Genomic DNA, 12,850 nt, shown 5'->3' with positions numbered 1-12,850 from the left:
ATACAATTTGTACCCTCTGGGGATATTTTATACTCAAAGCTCTATTCCCCAGGCTACGGCCTCTAGGCCCTTCAAGTTCTGAGTGGTGCTGCCATTTCCTGCTAAGGGCTTCTAATTTTTGAAGCAGGCACTTGGGAGGATGAAGAGGCTGCGTTACAGGGAAGCCCTGGTAGTCGCCAGGAGCTTGGTGCTTCCCAATCATCGCCAACTTCTCCAGGGACCGCAAGGCTTTTAAAAGTGCAGTGTCAACGCTCAAGGCTTGTTTTACCCCAGGCCAAGGAAGACGCAGGTGGGTGGAAGGGACTGCACCAATTCTGAGGTCCGGGGACCTGGTGTTTAAAAGGGATTGGGGATTAACCTGGGACAGTGCTGGAGGCGTGAAGAGCAGCTTGCATGCCATCTTTGGCCAAATCTCTCCTGGTTAAAGACATAACTGTAAATACACTTATTGCTTAGACCAGAAATCTGAGTCATCCTTTGACGATCCGACTATACTTTGTATATTAAAGGCTCCAAGCAGTTCTGCAGTGAAGAAACCAGTTTCGCTTTATTTACCCCAGTCTTTCCCAAACGTATTTGAGCACGGGATCTTTATGCCCCATGTATCTGACATTCCTGGGAAACAGTGTTCTGTGGAATACACTTTAGGATACCACAACCTATAGGATCAAGTACACGAAGTATAAGCTCTCCAGGATTTGGCTCCTACTTAATTCTGCAACTTTACTGCCCCCACCTCTAACCATGCTTAAGTTCTTCTGGTTCATGAACCTGCCAGGCTTTCAGGCTTGTGCCTGCTGGTTCTTGGAATGCACACTTCTTTGTCCACCTAGAAAGCTCTAGACTCTAAGTCTCAACCTAAGCATACTCACATAATCTGTGAAACTTCGTTAAATCTCCTAGGCACAATAATTGCTTTCTGTTTCCAGTGCACTTTATTCAAACTTCATTCACTCTATTAAAAGTAATTGGTTTGACGGCTTTATTATTACACTGGTTCCTTCATTAATGAGTTAAATGAACTTGAACATATGCTCACTTAAAACTATCCTCTCTCTAATAACTTAAGATGAATATCCAGGTTTGTGAGCTAAAGTATAAAATCAACCATCTTCAGCCCAGGCTAGAGGTGTGAAGACCTCCGTGTTGAGACAGGAGACCTGGAAACGACACGTTCCCCTCCCTACTGCCACATGGAATTCATTACCACTGGTTTGTAGCTGGTACAGTCAGCCAGTGATCTGGGGAGACGGGAACCTGTACCTCGGGGATAGAAGGCAACTAAGAGCATTTCTCAATGTGCCTGTCGGTTTAGGAAAAGATAGACAAGCAAGCAGAATCATAAAAAAGTCTCAGACAATGTCATGGCCCAGCTCCACCAAAACCTTATCACACTCCTCTTGAGCCAAGTTCCGTGCAGCATTCCAGCCATGTCACTTCCACCAGCTGAGACCACATCCAGTCTGCCCACCCTAGACACCCTGAGTGTAGGGACCGCTGCTCAGGAAAGTGCCTTTGGCAGGAGGCAGAGAGGACAAAGACCCTGCTCATTAAAGACTGTGCGTGAGAACCGGGTTCTTTCAGACCTTCTTTATCCCCTCTTGACTGCTATGCTTCTAGGAAGCGGAAGGGATTTGTTACTGAAAAATAATTATTATCTCTCTGTCATTTTCACAGGAGTGAGCAAATCTAAAAACACAGAGAAGGGAAGAAACCCCCCAAACATCCCAGTAAATAGCTTCTTGGAAGTTTAGACGGACCGTACCCCGGCCACATCATGCCCCGCTCAGATTCACGGTGGTCAAGCCTCCCAGACAAGATGGCAAGAAATCCAGTCCACTCGAGTCTTGTCAAAAGGCATCTATCTGGCTTTTAATACAAAATAACTCAGAGAAATACAGAAAGAAAATATCATACAAGCCAGTTATTGAATTAAAAATAAAAAATCCCCATCAAACAAATTTCAGTCACATTCCCTGTCTTTGGCCTGGATTAGAAAACAGGAAATTACGAACCAACCAATGTCTGTCCTTTTGAAGAAAACTCATTTAAAAAAAAAAACAACGAAAAAACCAAACAGTCCCTGAAATCTGGCAGGTGGTGTTGAGAGGCCACTGGAAGCTTGCCTTAGTCACCCTGGTGAAATGGGAGACATGTGGTGGTTGGAACACGGCCACCTCCTCAGTGTTGGCTAGTAACAGGCTTCATCTGAAGGGAAGATGCTGGCCCGGGCACCATCTGATGCCACTTACGCAGTCTGAGGCCTCCAGGTCAAGCAGCCTTGGAGTCTTCCACTCCGTATCTTCACTGAATCTCCCCCATATACAGTCTCTTGTCACTGGATGCTGAGAGAACTGAGGTGAAAAGAACAGAGAAGACAACTGGGAATAACGAAGGTTCAAGGAGACATTGTGCTCGAGGGCTCTTGTGTAAAGAGCCAATTTTGGTATAAAAGAGCAATTCGATTTGGCTGAAATTCCCCTCCTCCTAAACACCATTCACAGGGACCCGGAGCCTGGCTTTTCAATCCAAGCCCTCTCCAAACCACAAGGGTGGACGGGACTCAGGGGAATACATCATCAGGCTCTAAATCCGCATGTCCCTTGTCAGTCAGGCCCTCAGAAAAAGACCTCAGTCATCCTGGAAGAGGAGAAACAACGCCTGTGGCAGTCATTTTGTAAATGCGCTTCTGCTTGCTACACTTAGCCCTGGGGAAAGTTGTACTTCCTCCTCAAACTCAAGGCCCATTATTTAGTTAAGCTGGACAATAAAATCTATGTTAAGTTGCAATCTATATCTGAATAGTAAGAAATATCATTCTTTTTATCCAAATACATCATTGAAACACAGACTTGAAGTAAACTCAAAAGAACTAGAAATAGGAAGAATAACCAACCTCCCTTTGAGAGTGAGAAGAAAATGGAACATTGTTCTTACCCTCACCACTTAGAACAAAGGTGGGACTGTCAATGACACCCATCAAGACTGGATGGAAATTCACATAAAACAGACGTCCACCTCTGTCCCTGCATTCTCAGGGCCCCTTTAGGGAGATTCTCACAGTTCCCCCCTCCCTAGACTTACTGATGGGCTCGTCGGGGTGGAAAGCCACTTCATTGATGGAGCCAGCATGGCCGGGCAGCTTATATAAAATCCTCCTGCTTGTGGTATCCCACACGTACACAAACCTGCAAGCATCATGAAGAGCAAGGGTAAGGCCTCCCAGAGCTGAGGGTAGGGCAGAGGCATGGCTTTTTAAGGGAAATGGAAGCAATGATTTGTTTATTGCCTCTATATTTATTGAACTGTGTTCTAGATTTTAGAAACTAAGAATACAAATGTTTTTTTTTTGAGGAAGACGAGGCCTGAGCTAACATCTGCTGCCAATCCTCCTCTTTTTGCTGAGAAAGACTGGCCCTGAGCTAACATCCGTGCCCATCTTCCTCTACTTTATATGTGGGATGCCTACCACAGCATGGCTTGCCAAGCGGTGCCATGTCCACAGCCGGGATCTGAACCGGCGAACCCTGGGCCGCCGAAGCAGAACGTGTGCACTTAACCGCTGCGCCACCAGGCCGGCCCTAAGAATACAGATTTTGAATGAGGCATGGACCCTGCCCTTGAGTAACTTGGGTGGAGAAATAGGAATAGCTAAAAATATAAGCATTACTGGTATTTTCAAACACTAGCTTCTGAACTGGGAAAGAAAATGGAGAAGAAAGACAAACAGTTTTCCCTATGGACTTCACACAGAAATCTTCTTCAAAGAACATCCGATATAATTAGGCTGTAGTTAACCTCATGTGCATCCAGGCACATCTTAAAGGTCACCCAATTCATGGCAGGGTGGGAGCCTAGGTTGCAGATCCACCTGAACTTCTTGGTATTGTATTCAAAGCACAGAGCTCAGAGAAGGGAAGGGACATTTCTGCTATACAAACATGGCCCAAATATACACACAATCCAAAGCTTGCACTGAACTCATGGCCAGAAAGAATGCTGAATTCTAGCACGGGAAGTGGTCAGTGGAAACCAGCTAAAGTCATTTTATAGACAAGGAAACTAAAGTACAGTGACTCTTCCAAGGTGACGCAGTCCATCAGTGGCTAAACTAAAATTAGTACTCTTAAAATAGTCCAGTATTCTTTCTCTTACCACCCTCAAACACCTTGCTCCTCCCACCAAAAGAAGTTCCTGTGGCCCTCAACCGTACTTGGGTTATTTCAAGTTGAAGGGTAAAATAAAGAGAGATTATCTTCATATAACCATGCAAAAATAATCTGTTGGTAAATTTAAAGGGCTGGTGGTTTTCAAGCAGGTTACAAAAATTATTTACATATTTATTTTATTCAGTCAACCACCTTACTTGGTATAGTCACGAGTCCTTGATGCCTAGTTCTGATGCGAAATTACACTTCTGGTCTCAATTACACTGTTTAGCTCTCAGGGGGAGGCTCCACAGGAACTAAATCAAAGTTCCAAGAGGACGGAAGAGGAGCGGGAACCCCATTTGTCTACAGACTCCTGTGATGCTCATGCTCTCCCTACTGTCTTCTTTCCTGCCACGCACAAGTAACGATCCTCACTAATCCAGCTAAGGGCAGTGTGGCATAGTGAAAAAGTGTATGAGCTTGGAGTCAGAAAGACCTGGGTTCAAGTCTCAATGCAACTATGTAACAGCTAAGTAACCTCAGACAATTACTTATTACTAAGCTTCTTTGAGCTTCCCTTTCTTTAGTTGTAATGACGGAGATAATACTGATCTCACAGGTTGGTGGAGAGAAATAAGAAGATAATGTAGGCCAAGTGCTGCACACAGAATTAATGAAGCTCCTGTTATGATGAATGTCCTCTCAAAAGAGAATCGCGTGAAGTCAACAGGCTGACCAAATGACTCATGGCAGAGAGACTGGCCAGGCTCCCCGCAGTCCTTGATAGGACTGCTAAAGGGTTTCAAGTCTGAACAGGAGGAGCCAGGTGATTTGCAAGTAGAGAGGGGCAGTTTGCCAAATCCAGGCCAAGCTGAAAAGCAGTTTTCGGAGAAGGAAGGGTACGTTTCCCAGGCACATAAAAGCCAGCAGAACCCCAGATGTCCAAGGGTTTACTTCAAGGCCTCCCTCTGCATGGCCGCCAATTAGATGCTAAATTTAGAGGGGTTCCCTGTCCGCCCCTCACTTTGGCATGGCAACATTCAGCAGGAACCAGGCTCTTTATGTAACACAGCTGCCCGCTGACTTGGGGCTAGCTGGCGAGGTGGCTGTGAAATCTGGCCAAGCCCCAGCAGGCAGCCACACAGGCTTTCCCCAGACCAGAGCCATGCGTCCACACGTAAGGTTTAAAGGACAGTGGGGAGGGAGGAGAGGACACAGAAAGTCAGAAAGGGCCAATGCCACAAATAAACTGCTCAGAGGAAAAGCTTATGCAAATATCACTGAAACGCCTAATTACATAGGAAAGATACAATATCTCTGCTGAAAACTGTATAAAAACACTTAGAATACTCTATCAGAATGCAAGACACCTTAGGCTGTGGAGACCCGTTTCTTAAGGTCTTCTTTAGTAACCCGACAACTGAACATCCCTTAGACTCCCTCTTCAAGGCAGCTCTCTAAACCGCCAGGACTCAAACCATCCATGCGGCACTGTTTCACCTGGACCCTTTTTTCTACAGATTTTTCCAGATATTAAACTTGCCAGGAAAAAAAGGTGGACTCTGGAACCTTCAGTTACATTCAGCACTGTTCACAAACGGAAAGGCTTCCCTGTGAGGCTTCCCTGTGGCTGTGCTAGGGCCCCAACAGAAGACCCTGGGATGCGCTGGAAGCCCGAGCTCGCCCAGGCAAGGCGTCCTGTTTACAGGACGGTGCCTGTTCAGCAGAGAGGCAGGAAAGTCTGTAATGGGGAGAATGAAGGGTTAGGCTAAACAGGGTTAAGACCTCTCCCAATGGGAAGTTAAACCAACAGTTTGCCATTAGAGGGCCTCATCATTCCTCACCATCCAACAGTGTTCAACTCTTCAACCTCTGACTTCCTCCCAAGTACAGGTTGCCATAGACATACCAAATACAGCAGCATCTGATAGAAGAATTCTCTCCCTTCTGGTTCTAATTCATCACATAATGCCTTAGACAGTTTAAAATGACAGCTAAGAAAGCCTCAGTCTCTTAATTCAGCTCACGGTAGGAAAGGACCTGGCCCACATGTGGCCACGCCCACCACCCAGCAATCAGGGCACTTCCCCCAGTGAACCAGACCCAGCTTTGAACTGTCCCCAACGAGGCAGCCATGACCCAGAGCCGAACTGAGAGGTAGGGTAAAACACGACTGCCATCCTTGAGCTAGGAATCCATTCATGTAATATTCACTAAGTGCTTATGTCAAGCACTGCCCTGGGCTCAGAGATGACTAAGACTCATTCCCTGACCTCTTGGAGCAGATAATTTAGTGGGCGTGTCCCACTCTGTCTGACTGTAAGAGGTAATAAATGCTAATAAAGGTTAGATGTATAAAACGTGATGACAGCACAGAGCAATCAGTTATGCCCAAGAGGTAAGGGAGAGACGGCCAGGGAAAGTTGATACACGCAACAGAGGTGATTACTGGAGAGATACAGAGTTTGGACAACGGAGAAGAGGGGAAGTGAGAGAGAAGCCTGGAGGCACCGGGATCAAAGAAGAGGGAAACTTCCACGCGAGCGTGAGCGCAGCACTGCCGGGATGATGGGGGAGGTGAGGACACAGCATGTTCGGGAATGAACTGCAGCATCGCAGAGGAACCTGACGAGGAAAACTGGCGCCTGCTGAATTTTATGATCACGGCAAAAGGAATTCAACAGAATCAAAGAAACTGTTTACCCTCCAGGTCTAAAATGTGTCCAAAGAGGGTGGAAATGACATGTTTGGCTGACATGATCTTTAAACCCTTCCTACCGCACACAGTTTCACCTCTAAGGACAGCTCTAACTCCACATCTGCTCTAGCTCGGTACCAGCACTTCAAGTACCAAACATAAGACACCTGCAGAGCTACAGCGTTCCTCACCTCACACCCAGTGACCCTTACCTGTCGGCTGAGCCAGCTGCTATCTTGCTTCCATCAGGTGACCAAGAACATCTCAGAAGATTCTGTAATGACAAATAAGCAGGAATGCAACAAATACAGTAACATACCAAATCCCTCTTTATTAGACTAGAGAATCAATGAGAGACTTTAAATTTTTTAAGTCGAGTTTTAATTATTCTCCCCAGAAAGATGACTGGCAATTATCTTGTATTCTGTGGCCCAAGATAGCATTCTTTGTTATTTCATACCATATAAAAACCAAACGTAGAAAATGCTTAATTTATGGTAAATTAGAGTGAACCAGGCAACAAAATTTTGTTCTGCCTACAAATGGAGGCCTCCTTTGCCCTGTTTATCTTGATCCTCACTAAAAATTTTTTCTGGGAGGCCTGCCCCATGGCCTAGTGGTTAAGTTTGGTGTGCTGCACTTTGGTAACCCAGGTTTGGTTCCCGGGTGTGGACCTACACCACTTGGTGGTGGCCATGCTGTGGCAGCAGCTCACATACAAAACAGAGGACGACTGGAACAGATGTTAGCTCAGAGCAAATCTTCCTCAGCAAAAAAGAAAAAGAAAAAAACGTGTATTTATCCTGAAGGAAAATAGAAATAAAACCAAATCCAATAAAAAGTAGGATTTGATTTATAAAGTGAAACTGAATCTCAATGGACTCTCAAAAGAAAGACATTATTCTCTATTAACAAATTATCTGGAGGAAAATCTGCTTTCAAGAGCTGACCAGGGATTTGAGGGTTTAGAAAAAATCTCTCTCTCTCAGAACTTGGGCCATGGTGCTTACTGAAGGGAGGGATGCATTCTCAGGGCTCTTAATAGCTGGTCACTGGGAGGGTGAGGAAGGCCATCTGGGTAATAGCCTTGGAAGCCTAACCTAACACTGACCTAAGACGGTCATGGTTTCCAAGGAATTAAAAGCACAAGACTGTCTGGTTTTAGTCAGAAGTCCTGTATTTGCGGGTTGGCCCCACCACTCTCCATCTCTGTGACTGCCTTCCCCCCTATGCCTCTGTGAGTTTTATTCCTGGCAAGAACAGTTTTGATGGGGAACAGTGTTACTGGAATGGAGCCCCTTAGTAGTTACTGCTCTCTATCCTTAGCACCATCTTTTTTTTATTTGTTTTGCTTAAAGTGAGATTTAATTGACACAACATTGTATTCATTTTAGATGCACAACATAATGACTTGATATATGTAAACATTGTGCCTTAGCATCATTTTAAATGTTTCTTGAATCAAATGGATGGTAAAACTCCATTGCCATGCAGGACTCACCTTTTCGAAGTTGTGCACATTTCCTTGAAATATCTTCACACATCTCTCTTTGGGAGCAAATGGCCGGACATCCCAGACCCGGACTACAAATTCACACAAATAAAGCAAAACAGCATTCAGCCAGAGGCCTCCTGAGAATCCAGCTAAAATCAGTATCCTATCAATGATATCAATGACAGATGCTGTTTCCTGGGTAGGGGAGGTCCAACATGGTACCCTGCTACCTGGAAAGGTTCTTTTCTTTTTCTAACAGGAATGAAATGCGTTCAAGTTCCATTAACAGGAACTAAGGGCAAAGAAGAAGGCTGAGGGGATAGGAAGGGAAAATGTCAAACACACTGCTGGGGATTTGCAAAGAAAGTAGTTGGGTGTAATACTAATTTCAACAAAACATTTTGCAAATTATTCCTCTGCCAACCCAAGGAGCCACATCTAGCAAAGCTTTGATCTGACAACCTAAAGACCACTATTATGACAATCAATCTTTTATAAAAGCCAAACTCAGGACTCACCTTTTCTAATTTTGCTCACAGGGGCACCTGACAGTCTAAAATTGTCAAATGTACCAAGAAGCAGAAAGAGTAAACTTTGAGTCTGATTTTAGCCCTGGTATATACAAGTGACATCAGGTAAATAGTGAGGTTCTTTGTATTTTGGTTTCCTACGTAAAATGAGAAAACCACTTGATTTTTTTTTAAAGGGTATTTTAAGGATCAAATAAGATGATATATGTGAAAGGGCTCTAAAAGATTGGAGGCAATAAACAAAAATAAAGAATTTGTAATTTTACTATATAGCCATAAAAAAGAAAACTTTATTATTATTTTAATAACCACTTAGGGAATTTGACCTTTCCTTACTGTGAACAACGCTAGAATGAATCAATGGGAAATCCATTGAAACCAAGATAGTTTATAAACACCCATGGTAAGTAGTGGCTATAGCCATTGTTAACTAAAGCTATACCTATAGTGGAATTTGAGAGATGTTTTATTTGAGTGTGAACAAAATGACAACAATCTTTGAAGTCAGGCATAAAAAGGTGAAGCTATGCATGTCAGTGTGCTGTTGAGCTGAGAATACAGTTACAAGGTAAGGATGTTCATTCATTCAACAAATATGTATTGAGCACCCTTTGAGTGCTAGGCACTATTTTTGTTACAAAATATCAGTGAAAATATTTTAGTTCCTGACAAACCTATAAATTTTTATGCCAGAGGGGCATTTCCAAACTCTCCCAATTAAGCATATAACCCAACAAGTCATCCTCCTTTTTTGCTATGTAGACCCATTCTCCCACCCAACAACTCAAAAACAAGTAAAGAAAGGACAAGAGTGTGTGTTTGTGTAAATCCAGACTGTTGAAGTGTTTTAATGAGGCCCTCTTATCACATCAATGTTTTGGAGCAGGCAGGGAAGACACACCAGCAGAAAGAGCACCACTGAGATATCAAGAGGTCTACTGATCACCCAGGCTTGACGCTCTCTGAAAATGCTTGAGAACCACCTTGAATCCACCACCAGACTCTTGCCTTTTTCAATACACGAATCACCAAGAGTTTCTTGCACCCTACTTGAATCCACAGCCTTGGATTCATAGCACGCCAGAGCTGAAATGGGCCTTAAAAGTAAAGTCCAGTCCTTTTATAGTATCAGTGCAGAAACTGATGCCCAGAGAGAAGTGCTACGCGCAAAGTTGCTCATGGATTAGACGGCAGATCTGGGACTACAATCTTGGCTTCTTGACTATCTCTTCCAAAGTTTTCTATTACAATATGTTCTCCTAATTGCCCTGGTGGAAACAAACCTGCAAGCCATCCTTGTCTCTTTCTGTGGACCCTCATTTATCCCAACACACATTTCTAGCACCCCACGCCCACTTTATTTAGGGTCCACAAAGACTGGGCACTGGAGAGCTTTCCTTTCCAAAGTTACCTGTATTGTCCATTGCATTGGACAAAAGGTAAGAGCCTTCAGAGCTTAAACTCAGGCCAGTCACTGAATCTGCATGGCCTCTCATGGTATAGGTCAGCTTGTTTTGGCGCAGGTCCCAGACCTGCAAAACAAAAAGGTGCTCCCAAAAATCAAATCGTGAACAGCAAAGAAATAAAGTTACCAGAGTCAACTGCCTGGAGAAATTGCTATCCCTTCTTAATCTGGCTCTGGGCCAAGTACTAGGTTTCCACAAAATAGATGATTTCTATCAAAGGAAAAAATCCTTATCTTTCTAAAAAGAGAATCAAAGTTACTATGTTTGACTAGATAGAGACAAACTAATGAATGTCAAGTATTAAGGTAAAGTTCAACAAAAAATAATAGAATTTATAGAGGTTATTTTCAAATCATAACAAAATGTATTAGGAATTAAAAACTAAGTAGCATTTAAAATGCTTTAACTATGATTCTTAGCAATTAAAAATAAATTATTCGAACTATATAAAAACAAGTAAACATGTCATTTGAAAAGGGCATGATTTCAGGTAAAACGTATACAACAAGGTAATATGCAAAAATACAGAGGCTTAAAAATGTTCATTTAATGTCATAATATGTTTTTGCACACACACATATATGTATATACACACCATGGAAAAGCATAATTATTTAAACAAAAATAAACTGCAGATTCACTGTTGCCTGGGTAGGAAAGGTAAGAGAAACAGTTCAGCTGAAAATAACCCAATGTCAGACAGGGAACACAAACGGTTTATTAAGTTATGGCTCATTTTAGCACACTGCAACACTATGAGTTCCCATGCTAGAGATAATACAGAAGAATGGAAAGACGGAGATTTAGGGCCAGACTGAACCAGTCTTTGCCACTTAACAATTATGGTTATTGGGCCACTGACCCCCTCTGAACCTGTTTCTGGTCTGTAAGACGGGGATAACAACATTTACTTCTTATGGCTGTTGTGAGGATTACAAATAGAATGCTTAGCACATATATGCCCGTATGCCTGGTACACAGCAGGCCCTCAATAATTGGTAGCTATTATTAAGTGACTCCTAAAAATAACTTAAGACTAAATGTAAAAATGTTTATATAATAAGCTATTAAGTAAATAAGGAAAATACAAAACAGTATTTATATTTACATAGACTGCAATTATGTAAAAAATAGATTAAAGACAATAGAAATGGTCTGGAATGTCACATAGAAAAAGAACAGCAATTTTGTAAAGGTCATTGGTATTACACAAAATTTCCTCCAAATTTGATGTAATATTGCCATGCAGATTTTCTAACTGAAAAATTATTTTTGCTGTCCGTTTAAGCAAGGCACTTTCCTCATCCAGAAATGAGATCAGCATTTTATGTCAAAGCAACACATAAGACAGACAACTCCACTTTCTCCATCAATAACTCACTCATGTGTGGAACCCAACATACTTGATACACAATCATTTTTGTGTCAGGATGTTTGCTGCCTCAATAATCAGGAAAGCTTGAAATGGCCGACATTTTTTGTTCAAGCTGTGTTCCTCCTCTTCAGAGAAGGCATTGGCAAAATCTTTAGTTTCGTAACAACTAGGAGAGAATGAAATTTGCCATCCCTCACAGCACGTGGGTGCTATTTCCAGACTTTCTTCCTTGAGGCCTGCATACACTGTTCGTGCAGAGCCAAAACGTATCTGGGATTTGCCACAAAGAGAGTGAGCAGGGCACTAATTTAAGCAAAACACTTTGCAAATGTCCTAATCAGCTGTTCAGTGGACATTTGGGCATCTGATTAATGACAGGCACTGCTGGAGATTAAAAAAAAAAATGACACAGTCTCTGGTCTCAAGGAGCTTCCAGTCTAGTAGGGAAAACAGACATGGAAACACGTGATGAGAGGCCTATACGAGGGGCAACAGCACCGAGGGCAGAGGGGTTAACTCTCCAGTGGTACAGGGATGGGAGTGAGAAAGGGAAGGCTCCACAGAGAATGAAGCACGTCGGCAGGCTATGGAAGAAGAAAGAGGTATTTTTTCCTTAGATGAAGGGGAAGATTATTCCCAGGCAGAAATAATATGTAAAACCAGAGAGGCACTAAAAAATCGTTGGATTGTAGGGCATTAGGCAAAGAGAGGTAGCAGACGATGCTTGAGAGGTAAGCAGGCAGAAGTCAGCTCATGAAAGGTTCTGAATGCCTGGCTTGGACTTTATCTCCCTCACTGGGGAGCCACCACAGAAGGGTTCAGAGTAGTGGAATGAGTTGGCCAGATTTGCATTCTAGAAAGATCCTTCTGGCCCAGATAACTGAAGGGATGAGAGAAAAGCCTGGAAAACCAATGAGGATCTATTCTACCCCCTTATCCACTACGTTAAAAAAACCAAAACAAAACAAAGAACAAAAAAACTCCACTGACTGAACTCCCACTCTGACTAGAGCTCAGGATTTTAAGAAATGCCAAAGAAGTACCAGTCGGACCTTCAAGCCATCAAGCAGAGGCACATTTCCTTCTTTTGTTCATTCTCCTCTGACTCCCTGATCCTGTCCCCAGAAGAAAATTG

General features: G+C 43.1%; 1 protein-coding gene across 1 annotated transcript in view; it reads right to left on the bottom strand.

Annotated features, from left to right (window-relative positions):
• Positions 1-1,847: 1,847 nt before the first annotated feature.
• SNRNP40 (small nuclear ribonucleoprotein U5 subunit 40) overlaps positions 1,848-12,850 on the bottom strand; it is a 32,673-nt gene continuing 21,670 nt past the window's right edge. Inside the window, exons 6-10 of the mRNA XM_046663035.1 lie at positions 10,286-10,406; positions 8,351-8,433; positions 7,062-7,123; positions 3,085-3,188; positions 1,848-2,354 (exon numbers count right to left, since the gene is read on the bottom strand). Of these exons, the coding sequence (XP_046518991.1) occupies positions 2,305-2,354; positions 3,085-3,188; positions 7,062-7,123; positions 8,351-8,433; positions 10,286-10,406 (420 nt within the window). The 3' untranslated portion in view covers positions 1,848-2,304. The remainder of the gene's footprint in view (positions 2,355-3,084; positions 3,189-7,061; positions 7,124-8,350; positions 8,434-10,285; positions 10,407-12,850) is intronic.

Source organism: Equus quagga, chromosome 5 (assembly GCF_021613505.1).
Source record: "Equus quagga isolate Etosha38 chromosome 5, UCLA_HA_Equagga_1.0, whole genome shotgun sequence".
NCBI classification, from domain to species: Eukaryota; Metazoa; Chordata; class Mammalia; order Perissodactyla; family Equidae; genus Equus; species Equus quagga.
Note: the sequence above shows the minus strand (reverse complement) of the source record. Positions and strands in the feature narration are given on the sequence as shown.